Below are 13128 nucleotides of genomic sequence, written 5' to 3' on the forward strand. Positions count from 1 at the left end.
GGGAGGGGGAAGGGTAAGCTGGGACGAAGTGAGAGAGTGGCATGGACATATATACACTACCAAACGTAGGGTGGATAGCTAGTGGGAAGCAGCCGCATAGCACAGGGAGATCAGCTCAGTGCTCTGTGACCACCTAGAGTGGTAGGATAGGGAGGGTGGGAGGGAGACGCAAGAGGGAGGAGATATGGGGATATATGTATATGTATAGCTGATTCAGTTTGTTATATAGCGGAAACTAACACAACATTGTAAAGCAATTATACTCCAATTAAGGTGTTAAAAAAAAGATAAATAAGAGACTTATATAAGAAATGGAAAAATATCATGCTAGAGTGTTCCCTCACTTGTATAAAGAGTTCACAAAATTTATTTGTCCATGAAACTTATCTTTATGTCATACCTATTAAAATCTCAAGTCATGATTATTTTGAGGAATATAATTTAGGAAATGCTGGTTTAGTTAGTAGGTGTACTGAGCTTTTAATTTAAAGGAGGAAGCTGCAGTGGTCTGGGTTGTCAGGGGGAAAAGAATTAAGTTGTAAAAATAAGTAAGCATATTTTTGAATCCAAATACCCCCAATCTGATTTAAGTCAATAACTCTTTACCTTATTGGACTTCATTTTTATAAAACATTTATTAAATATGTGAGCACTTTCCATGTATTAACACATTTAATCCTCACAACATTCTTATGAGGTAGGCGTTATTACTATGATTTCCATTTTACTGAGGAGGAATCTAAGGCTCTACCCAATAGCACAACGAAGAGCCAGGTTTCGGACCCAGAAGGTCTGGCTCCAAAGCCAAAGCAACCAACCGCTTTGGTAAACTTCTCTCAGGGAGCTTCATTTTAAACCAGCATCTCAGGTAATTCTGATGCAGGCACAATGGAATAGGGTTTGAGAAGACAGTTATCTGATAGGTATATAAGTAAGCTGAATCCAGTTAGTGGTTCTTAAACTTTAGCATGCGTCAGAATCCCTGGAAGGGCTTGTTAATACACAGATTGCAGGTCCAATGCCCAGAGTTTCTGATTCAGTAAACCTGGGATTGTCTCTGAGAATTTGCACTTCTACCAAGATCCCAGTTGAAGCTGATGCTGCTGATCAGGGGACCACATGTTGAGAACCACCAGTCTAGACTAGACTATGGAAAAACTTGAATATTAGTGTGAAGAAATTTGGATTTTATCCAATGAAGCGCGTGTGTGTGTGTGTGTGTCTGCATGTACATGCACACTTTGTTTTTAATTTTTTGACTAGAATAACATTATAGGATACGAAATTCAAAAAGTACAAAATTTATACAATAAAAGCAAGTCTCCCTATTTACTCTATTGCCCAGCCCCCAAATTCTCCTCCCCAAAGCCATGTACATTTCCAGTTTCTTGTGTATCCTTCCATGCTTAGGGAATAGAGGGAAGCACAGTTTTTAGCATTCAGATACCTAGAATGCTTATTTTCTTGTTATTATAGCAGTCTAGTAAGTAGACTACTGGAATTTACCATCTAGGGTATTGATATCATATAAACTAAACATCTGGATCAAAGAATTAGAATTTTAGACATAGGTGGAAATTACAAATGAAGAAACTAAGCCACTGAGAGTTTAAATAATTTGTCCAAGTTCACACAGTAAGTGGCATAGCCAGGGTTCACACCCATGCTATTTGACTCCAAAGCCAGTGCTCCTTGCATTATTCCTCAGGAGTTTGAGGCCCATAGGAAAGAAGGGATTTACCCAGCTTTGCATAGTTACTTAGACTTTCTGATTCTAGTCAGCAGTCTTTCTCATTGACCATACTCTATGATGGAATGACTTTTTAAAATATCCATTCAAATTTTTGAGATTTTATTGCTTTTCTCCAAAACTACGAAGCTAAGAAAGAGTAGGTTTAGCGTACGGTTTCTCTTCCTATGGGAGATCTTTTGCCTTTAGAGCAATGGGGCTCTTAAATGACCTAATATTACAAAATGTGTGACTCAGCTATAACATATATTAAGAAGCATCATAGGACCCAGCAATCCCACTACTGGGCATATACCCTGAGAAAACCATAATTCAAAAAGACACATGCACCCCGGTGTTCATTGCAGCACTATTTACAATAGCCAGGTCATGGAAGCAACGTAAATGGCCATCGACAGATGAATGGATAAAGAAGATGTGGTACATATATACAATGGAATATTACTCAGCCATAAAAAGGAACTAAATCGGGTCATTTGTAGAGACGTGGATGGACCTAGAGACTGTCATACAGAGTGAAGTAAGTCAGAAAGAGAAAAACAAATACCGTATATTAACACATATATCTGGAATCTAGAAAAATGCTACACATGAACCAGTTTACAAGGCAGAACTAGAGACACAGATGTAGAGAACAAATATATGGACACCAAGGGGGGAAAGCGGGGATGGGGCGTGGTGGTGGTGGGATGAATTGGGAGATTGGGATTGACATGTATACACTAATATGTGTAAAATAAATAACTAATAAGAACCTGCTGTATAATAAATAAATAAATAAATAAAATTAAATTAAAAAAAAAGGAGCAACGTAGGTCAATTAGCAGCTAGGCTTTGAAATCTGATAACTTCTCTCAGCCTTTGTTTCTGCATCTGTTGATGGGGAGATAATAATACACATTGAATAGTGCTGATGGGGCCTTTAAATAAGAATACAGGTAAAGCACCAAACATGGTATCTGGCACAATATGAGCACACACAAAAAGTTGTTTGTTACTATTTTCATTGCACATTCAATTATTAGAGTGGCTGGAACTCCTAGGCACAACTTAAGACTCAACAACAAAAATAACAATTTTACAAGTCATTTGGCACAAAAGTCATGGAATCCATTTCAACCGTGAAAGATGTTGAAAAATGAATTCTTTCAGCAATTTTTACTAGTTGGACTATTAAAAATTACCAAAGATAAGTCTAACCTATTGAAACATTCGATGTGCAGAATGAGAATATTTTTGGTCACTGCAGCTGATCTGAACATTTTGGTGCACAGAGTTCTAGGTAGAATGTCTCATAATAAAATAAAGACTATTTCACTACTTACAGAACACTTTCTGCATGTGATCTGGGGTGCCATTAAATAGGATTCTAATCAAATTTTATCTCTAGCCTTGAACTAAATCTCTGATCTATCAGTTCTGAATTCCCTAAAGAAAGCAAAGCCATTAAATCATTATTATTATTTTTACTTCATACAGATTATTTATTAAGGTATACTATAAATTTTTAGAAATTTAGTTTATTTTTTGCCACAAGTGCTACCTTGAAGTGAGAACATGTTAGACAATGGCTGTCACAATTTTACCATCCAAGACATGATGTATTATAGAACTGAAATCTTCAAACTTTTTCATTTTAGGACCTCTTTACACTCTTAAAAATCACTGGTAATCTTAAAGTACTTTAAAAATATGGTTTATACCTATTGGTATCTACAATATTATAAATTAAAAGAGGCATTTAAAATATTTATTATTCATTCTTAAATAACAATAATAAACCCATGACATGTTAATGTAGGTAACACATTTTTATAAAAGTAAGTATACTTTCCAAAACAAAAACCTTTAGTGAGAAGAGTGACATTTTTATTTTTGTGAATCTCTTCAATGTTTAGCTTAATAGAAGGCAACTGGATTCTCATATCTGCTTTGTATTCAATTTGTTGTGGTATATTGTTTTGATTAAGTTATATACAAAAAAGTCCAAACTCACACAGATAGGTAGTTGGAAAAGGGAGGAGTATTTTCATGGTCTTTTTGGATAATTGTGATTATTCTTTGATACTACACCCCAACTCAACAAGTGGCAGTCTTTTTAGGGGATACAGTAATTGCAATGTAGAATCTGAAATAAATCAATGAACTTTTCTTACTTTTCATACCAATACATTAAAATCAACTAATCTTTTTGCACTTTGAATGGGTCTGTTTCTCATGTGTGATTTTGTAGCTCATGCATTGGTCATTTGGAAAGTGTTGCTTCACTAAGTTGAACAGATCTTCCAAATGTTGACACATTTCATATTACAATATCAACAAATCACATTCATTATTACACCAGTGATATCACACCAGTCTTATCAGAAAAGGCTTTAAATATTGGGAAGCTGTCAAACTCACAGTGGCAGATACAAATTTTCCAAAATTCTAATTTGTACTTGATAGCTCAAATTTCACTGTTGGCAACAAATTCTGTCAGTTGTTTTCCTTGAAGTGACAAGCTCACTTTGTTCATTTTTGACAAAATGTCTGCCAGATACTCAAGTCTGAGTAACCACAGTTTGTCAGTCATTCTTCCTCTTTTTAAAATAGACTTTATAGCCATTTTAGGTTCACAACAAAACTGAGCAGAAGGTAGAGATTTCTCATATACTTCCTACTGGTTTTTTATTCAGCCTTTTTTTATTGTAATAAAATATAGTCATATAATCCATTTCTTTAACACTCCCTTCATGGCTTTATATGAATGTCAAAACATCAAATTGTAGACTTTAAATATATGCAGTTTATTGTACATCAATTATAGCTAATAAATCTGTTTTTTTTTAAAAAGCTAGGCTTTCTCCCCACCACCCCAAGTACACCCAAATCTGTTAAATTATGGATTTATATAATTCTTCACATGAAATGTGGGGCAAGATTCCTATAAAATGGCCTTACATAATGTTAGAATAAAGACAGCTTATTGATTTCTCACTTTACACAAGTTGTAAACAAAAGAATTTCCGTGCAACACTGATGATAACATACATATGTTTCTTAAAGAACTGTAAATCAAACGTTAATGGCAACATAAAATAGAAATAAATCACTCTCAAATAAATGGAATGTATTTTGTCCTTAAAAGGCAATGATGACCTTTCACCTTGCAGCTTTTTAAAATGCAAGCTAAAACACATGCTTATCTCCTTAAAGTCTAAAAATACATTAAGTTTCCACAAATATCAAATTTTACTAACAGTGTAATGGTAACATATACATAATGCAGATCTTATAAAAATTGATTTGATTTTGTAAGACATAAGTGAATTTAGAGCTGCTACTCAGTCAAAAACATCAAATTAATAGTATCTGGAAAATTACAGGCGATGGTATAATTGAAGGTCTGGGTAATCACTTTGCTTATGAAAGAGTGATGGTTAAGGATTTATGATATTACCAATATATAGTTGGGTGTCAATGCAGTGTCTAAATATAAAACTAAATTAAGATAAATTATATACAAATATATAACTAAATAAAATGTGGTCTAAAATGAGTTTACATATGAACAAAATTATTGATATCTCTAGCAGAAAATGTACGAAAGTAGAAAACTCAATATATTCTTTTGTTTCTGGCTTTAGAGAGACTGCCTGGTATGAAACTTTGTCACTTACTTTCCGATTGTATTGGGTAGCATTGTAAGTTGATTGTCATCTACTTTTAGAGTAGTTAGTTTTTTCAACAAACCTAAAACAGAGAAGAAGATATATTAATATATAAGAATAGATTTCTGACAAAAAATACAATATAAAAGGAATCGCTTTTTATGAGTTGTAGTCCTGATCAAACTACTGCCCCTGCCCACCAGGGGGCCAGAGGAGGGCTGACAGTCTCAACATCGCCTGATTGGGTGATGAGTGTTTGTCATGCTTATTGGCTGCACTCTGCTTATATTAACCTACAAACTGATATTCGTGTGTCTAGTTTTAACCTTCCAGTTACAAAAAATTTACTTACATCAATGAGAGTTCAAGTACATTGATGGAGACAATAAACAAAACATAGGACTCCATAGAAACCTGAGTTGGCAGTACTACTACCACATTTCCCTTTTCTATTATGCAGCAAATGGACCAGATGAAACTTTTCAAGCCAGCTGTGTTCGGTATTTAATTAACTCATAAGCACTAATAACTAACATCCCTGTTGTGATACAAATTGAAAACAAATCTGAATTAAGCCTAATAATCAACAAATGGGTACTGAAGTACTGCAGTGTGGTGTTTATAATTATCGACTTGGAAAATTACAACATATGACTTCATACTCTTTCTGTTACCATAAATCCTTGACTTGGATCAGCAGTAAGCACAAAAACTTGTAGTTTTTAATCTATCAAGTAGAACCAGTCAAGAACTGAAGTTCCAACTATTTATATTTTACTGTCTGATTTATGCCCTCCATACCCTTACTGTTTGATGTACTCCTACTCCCAGGGTTTTAATGAGCAAAAACCACAGGGTAATTGAAGAACAGCTTCCTTTACCCAGCCGTAACAGAACCCATAGTATCAATATGGCTTAAATAGCTAAAATGCAAGACAAAGCATCTACAGTGGCTAATTTTTGTTTTACATTGGAACTATAGATATACGCTATAGACGACTTGTTTTGCAGAAAACTTGTTCTGATGGATATAGTAGGTTCCATGGTTGAATGCGTTTGGGAAATCTAAATTAAACAAAATCAACCAGATTTCTTTAATGAAGTTTTTCTAGGAATTTTTAATATGCCAATGTAACAGGGTGACGCTAAAGTTATTGGGAAACTTGTGTGTATGCACAGAGTATCTTGTATAGTGGTGTTTTGTGAACATGCTCGCAGAAGCACTGCTATGGCTCATGTCTACGCACCTCAAGTATTTTGAGCATACCTTAAAGGCAAAAAGTAAGTCACAAGAAGTCTGAAATAAAGCCATTGTTGCACTTTAAGTTTCAGTATGCTCAGTTACGTATTCTGCAGAAGCACTCAGAATTTCTGCTCTAGTGGAGAGAAATGTTATCACTATCAGACTGCTGTGAGAAAATACCTACAATATTTGGAGATTAATACATCAGCTTGTGCTGTTAGGATACATGGCCGAAAACAGTAGCACCTGAGAAAGAAGACAATTCTCACTGGGGTAATTTATCTCTGAAATTTGAATACCCACTGCCATATTCATCTATGCTCAAAGGGTGACTGAATCACTTTAGCTTCTCTGGTGCATGTGTAAAAAACTATGGACCTTGGAAATATAAAAGAACTCCCGAGCTTGTTCATCAATTGTGAAAAGACAACAGGGGACTATGAATTACAGCTAACTTTTTTTTTTTTTTTTTTTTTTTTTGCGGTACGCAGGCCTCTCACTGTTGTGGCCTCTCCCGTTGCGGAGCACAGGCTCCGGACGCGCAGGCTCAGCGGCCATGGCTCACGGGCCCAGCCGCCCCGCGGCATGTGGGATCCGCCTGGACCGGGGCACGAACCCATGTCCCCTGCATCGGCAGGCGGACTCTCAACCACTGCGCCACCAGGGAAGCCCCACAGCTAACTTTTTTATGAGTTGTAGTCCTGATCAAACTACTGCCCCTGCCCACCAGTGGAGCCAGAGGAGGGCTGACAGTCTCAACATCGCTTGATTGGGTCACGAGAGATTTGGGGCTGGGTTACAGATGGCTCTGCAAACATGAAACCAGGTTGCAGAGAAGTCTTTAAGAGAATCACAGTTCCTAGGTCTGAAGTAGTGGTGAGAAAATTTCGAGGCAGGATAGGGATTAAGGCCAAAAGATTGATGCAACAGATTTTTTTTTGAAGAATGGAGTAGTGGCTCTGACAACTGACAGAAGCTTCTGTAGCTTTAAAAGTTGAAGTGAGTTAGGGCTCCCTTCTTAGTTCCACGTCTGTGGACTTAAGGGAACTTCACTCATTTGTGGTGTGGCTACTTTGTCACTCACATAGTCCATCCAAGGGTGTGCCCTTTGGACACATTCTGGAGTTTCTGTAGGAAACTGGTTGTTCTTGGAGTGGAAACAGGCCACCAGCCTCAGCTCTGTTACTCATGACTTCCTCTTGCAGATAAATACTACATAGCTATATCATATCTGCTTGGACTCTCTTCTACCCTCAGGCACCAAAAGTACTTTATCCTATTTCTTCTTCAATTCCCCACCTCTTTATCCTATATTCCCAACTCAGATATAAGAAGAGAAAGAAAAAGGAGGTTTTTTTTGCTATGATTTTAGCTACTTATATATAAATATATAATAAGCAGCAATGTATTAAACATTAATATCAAAAATAGCTAATATTTACATGGCATTGACCCTAGATAATAGAATTTTGAAAACCAAATGGCTGTGCACTCATCATATCTAAGATTATAATAATTATTATATTAGTATAGTACCTAACATTTATTGAACACTTACTATGTGCCAGGTGCTGTTCCAAGCAATTTTACATATATTAATTCATTTATTTCTCAAAATAATCCCTTGATGCAGGTACTATTACTTCCCCACTTAAAAGATGATAAAACTGAGGCACAGAGAGATTAAGTAGCTTGTGTAAAGTCACACAGTTAGTAAGGTAGAAAAGCCAGACTTTGAACTTGGGTAGCTTGACTACAAAACCTGTGTCTTTAACCACTAACTGAATAAGATAAATTATTTTGGAAAGTAAAAAAAATTATATTCTCCTTTACTGAGTTTCTCTGCTATCCAAAGAAGCTGATTATTAAAGCTCTATCTAGAAAATGTAAAGAGCCCCCTTCATTTTCCCTGCAACCAGCACAAGGTTCATTGTTGACTATATCACTCCATTCAAATACCCCACAACTGCAGAATTAAAATAGGTGTAAAGGAAGTAAAGATTTTATTTTAGTTGCTATTTTCCTTTATTAATACTGTGACGTTTCTTGTCTTTTATTCTTTTAAATGTTGGTAGTTCAATAGACGATCCATGCTCAAATAAAGAAGAGATGTAATTTACCATCCAATCAGAATCAACAAATTATTTTAGGACCTTTGAACAGAGTTCCCAGGTATTTCTCTTGACCAAGAAGGAAATTCTTAGAGGAAAGTCAGCCATTCTTCGTGTATAATCAGGTACTCTGGCAACTCTGCAGATGTATAAATGCAATTTTGGGTCCAAAGACAGTTCCAGGAGTAAGCTACTAACAAGTTACTTTCTTAATTTGAGAACCACTCAGATTCTAAGTGAAGGTGTTAAATATGTAATACCACCTTCCTGTGCTGGTCTGTTTTATCATTCCAGGATCTAATCTGATATTTTCTATCATCTATACATGCTGCCTTCCTCAGACCAGAAGGCTAATTCCCTAGTCTGCTTTCTTAATGGAAGATATTTTAAACAAATAATCATATCATCTTTTATATAACTATGTGACATTTTCATTTCCAGAATTTCTAATTGGTTCTTTTTTATAACCACCTGTTCTTAGTCATAGCTCCTGTTTTTGTTTTATAAGTTATTTTTATTTTTACAAATGTTATTCTTCCTTTTATCCATTTGAGGATCTGCACATACTTAAAAATTTTTTTTTACATTGCTTGATAATTTTGGTTTCCCTTGGGCTAAATTTTCCTATTGTTTGAGTTTTTGGTTATTGTAACATTAGTTTTCCATTAAAATTTTTGTTTTCATGCCCATTTGTGAGGGTGAATATTTTTTCCTTACCTATGCTCACCCCTCCCTGTCTGGCACTTTTATGGTTACCTCCACCTGACCCCCAAGTTTCTGGAGTTCAGAACCAGGTCTTATATTAGCAACATGGTACTCTCATTTGATGTGGATATTGCAGATTCAGTCCAAACCAGATTGTGACGTGCCGTAATTTTCAGCAGTGAATCTGTATCTGTTCTCTCCTTCCACCCTAGCTCTACATATTAGTTGCAGGTTTTTTCAAGTCTCTCTTTGCAGAAAAGGGTTCCTTCCCTGCCTCAGTCCCTGTAAGTCTGTATTCTCCTGTTATGCTTAAGGTCTTTTATTTTTTTTTTTTTTTTAACTGCAGGAACAATTTATGGCTGCCACTTCTGTTTGTGGTCTGAAGCCCATCAGTCAGGCCTGGGGTCATTTCTGTGTTTCCATTATGTCTTAAATCCAGGTATATGTTCATTCTTCTTAAGCAGGGCAAAATTATTTTATTTACTAAATACTTAAGGAGCACTTACCATACACCAGGCATAATTCTTTGTACAGAGGAGGCAGTAATGAACAAAAATATGTTCTTCTAATATAGTTTTTCCATTCTCATTGTGTCTTTGAAGAGGTATGGAGTGGTGACTAAGATATGTATTTTGACCATATGGTTATCTTGACCAGATGACCATCTCTATCATCTTGACTAGAGGATGCTCTTTTAAACTATTATATTTCCTTACCTTCTACAACACTAAATAGTATTTTCTAAGCTTATCTGATCATAAGTTTCACCTAGGATATTTAACAAGAATACAGAACAGAGGGCTTATTACACATTTATTGAATCAGAATTTTCACCGAAAGAGCCTGGAAATGTGGAACTGTTTAATAAAGCTCTCAGATAAGTCTTATGGTGGAATAAGTTGGAGAAACACTGTTATAAAAATATATAATTAGATAACTAAAAAAGCAATCAAATCTACAAAGAAAGAAAAGCCAGCCTGTTCTGTTAAAACTAGTATTCTCTATTAGCCTGAAAGAATAGTGAAAATGGAAGCAAAAAATATTGAAGAAAAATTTGGGAAACTGTTTTGTCTTCTAGCTTCCCTTCAATCAGGCTACCTAGGTTGTGACTCAATTTTCAGAAGCATTAATAAGTTCCAGAACATATGATACATCTAATTTAGAGTGTTAAAAACTACATTCCAAAGTTAAGTGTTTGATGATTACTCTCCTAGCTGTTTCCTCTCATAAATAATAATAATAAGATATACATACAAAAGGTTTACTCATATTTAAATTAGATTCTTTCATTATTTTACTCAGATAAAAATTTATGACAAAAATAGATTGAGTGGTTAATATATACTAACAGACAAAATATCTGGCCTCATGAATCTTAAATATAAAGGTGAGATATCTTTTTTGAATAATAGAAATATGAAGATATTTCATATTTATTGTGTTATTCCTAATTATAGTGATGTTACAATAATATTAAAAATAGAATATAGCCACACTGTGGATAGAAGCTACTGTAATTCTATAGTAATAAAAGGAGACATACATGTTTATCAAAGTACTTAAATCTAAGATATATACTCCTTATAATAGCATTTTACAACTTAGGAGATCTAAAATTATTTAAAATATATCAATTTAGTAGGATCATTCTAATAGGAGAGTCTTCTTGAGTTTGACAACTATAGTTACCATTTCATTTTAAGATATTGGTAAAATATTTTATCACCTTGAATAATGATCATGCTAATTTATTAATATCATGCTAAGAGTATATACCCTACATCTGCGAACAAACTATAGAAAACAGTATATTTGACATAAACATTCATGATGAGATATTATGTTCTCACCTATAGAGTCAGGTAACTGTTGCAACATATTGGATGACAGTAAGAGGTCCTCCAGGGCTTCACATCCAGAAATGTCCAAGTCAACCGTTTCTATTCTGTTTTTTGACATATCCAGGTATACCAACATCTTTAACTTCCCTATAGACTTGATGACATTGCATAAACTCAGGGTTAGTTGAGAAACTTTCAGGAAGTATTTTAAAGTTGTAAAAACCACAACACTATAAATCAATTTTAAAAGCAAATGCAACAATAACAAGTTTTGGCGAGAATGTGGAGAAACCATGACCCTCATACATTTCTAGGAGGAATGTAAAATTATACAGCCACTTTGGAAAACAGTTTGGCCATTCCTCAAAATATTAAACATAGAGTTTCCATATGACCCAGAAATCCCTAGGTACATACTCAAGAATGTAATATACATCCACAAAGAAACACAAATGTTCAAAGCAGTGTTATTCACAACAGGAAAAAAGTGGAAACAACCCAATGTCCATCAAATGATGAATAGTTAAACAAAATGTGGTATATCCATAAGCTGCAGTATTATTTAGCAATAAAAAGCAATAAAGTAGCGATACATGCTACAAAATGGATGAACCTTGAAACATGCAGTGAAAGATGCCAGTCACGAAAGACCACCTATTGTATGATTCCATTTATATGAATTGTCCAGAAGGCAAATCTATGGAGTCAGAAAGTAGATAAGGATTGCTAGAGGCTGGAAGGTCAAGAGGAAGGGAGTAACTGCTAATGTTTCTTTCAGTGGTGATGGAAGTGTTCAAAATTAGATTGTGGTGATGCCTGTTCAATTATGTGAGTATTTTGAAAACCATTGAACTGTATACTTTAAATGGGTGAATTTTATGATATGTGAATATATCTCCCAACAGAGATAATATGTTAAAAGATAGCAGCAATAATCTCAAAGTTGCTGTAGAATTAAGTAAATTGAAAGAAAGAAAGAAAGAAAAAGGAAGGAAGGAAAAGAAAGGAAAAAAGTTGTCACCTAAACAACATATGCTGACATTCTGATTCTTACAATTTCAAATGCATAAGAAAGGTATTAAATCGTGATTTGGACTTCATCCTACTACGCAGAATCAATTTGTTCATTCAACAGTTCTTTTTGAGGATCTACTATGTACCAGGGCTTTTGTTATATACTGGAGAACAATCATGAATAAGTCAGCTATGTGAGGGAAGAGACTTGTCATGATATAGATAAAGTCTTTAAGGTGCTTATAGCAGTGAAAGAAACTGTCAAATAAATAACTATAATACACTATGATATGTACAATAAAAAAAACGTGTAGAGAATGCCCTAGAAACACAGGGATGCAAATTGCCTAGAAGGCACTGCTGTCAAGAAAAGGAGAAACAGTACCTGGAAGAGAGAACAGCACAGAGAAGTGTGAGGAAGCGTGGTGTGTTTGAGGGAGAGTGGGAGATTCAGCGTCACTGAATACAGTGATGAAATTAAGCATCATAAGAAGCCAGCTGTTAAACGGCCTTGCCTGTCATGTGAGGATTACGTGATCTCTATCTTATAGGCAAGGAGAGCTATTCAAAGCTTTTACGATGGTGAATGACATAATCAGATTTGTGTTTTGAAATAATGACTTCAGGGAAATGTGAAGGGAAGATTCATGACTGGGGTTAGAGTAGATCTGAAAGGCTTAGAAGGATTTGGAAGCAGTTTAGCTGAGGAGATGAAAGGGACCTGAGTTAAGGCAGCAGAAGTGAGGATGAAGAGGGGATGGCTCGAGAAAAATTTAGATGTGAAATGATTGGATTAGTAACTGATTACTGA

The 13128-nt window shown here is 35.1% G+C and overlaps 1 protein-coding gene across 14 annotated transcripts in view; it reads right to left on the reverse strand.

The window, feature by feature from the left end:
* The window catches only part of LRRC7 (leucine rich repeat containing 7), a 499495-nt gene that overhangs the window by 136083 nt on the left and 350284 nt on the right, over positions 1–13128 (reverse strand). For all 14 annotated transcript variants that reach the window (XM_028489260.2, XM_028489268.2, XM_028489261.2 and 11 more), the window contains 2 exons: positions 11313–11457; positions 5413–5485 (listed from right to left, as the gene is read on the reverse strand). In XM_028489260.2, coding sequence (XP_028345061.2) covers positions 5413–5485; positions 11313–11457 — 218 coding nt within the window. The remainder of the gene's footprint in view (positions 1–5412; positions 5486–11312; positions 11458–13128) is intronic.

The sequence above is a fragment of the Physeter macrocephalus genome, chromosome 4 (genome assembly GCF_002837175.3).
Source record: "Physeter macrocephalus isolate SW-GA chromosome 4, ASM283717v5, whole genome shotgun sequence".
Classification (NCBI taxonomy): domain Eukaryota; kingdom Metazoa; phylum Chordata; class Mammalia; order Artiodactyla; family Physeteridae; genus Physeter; species Physeter macrocephalus.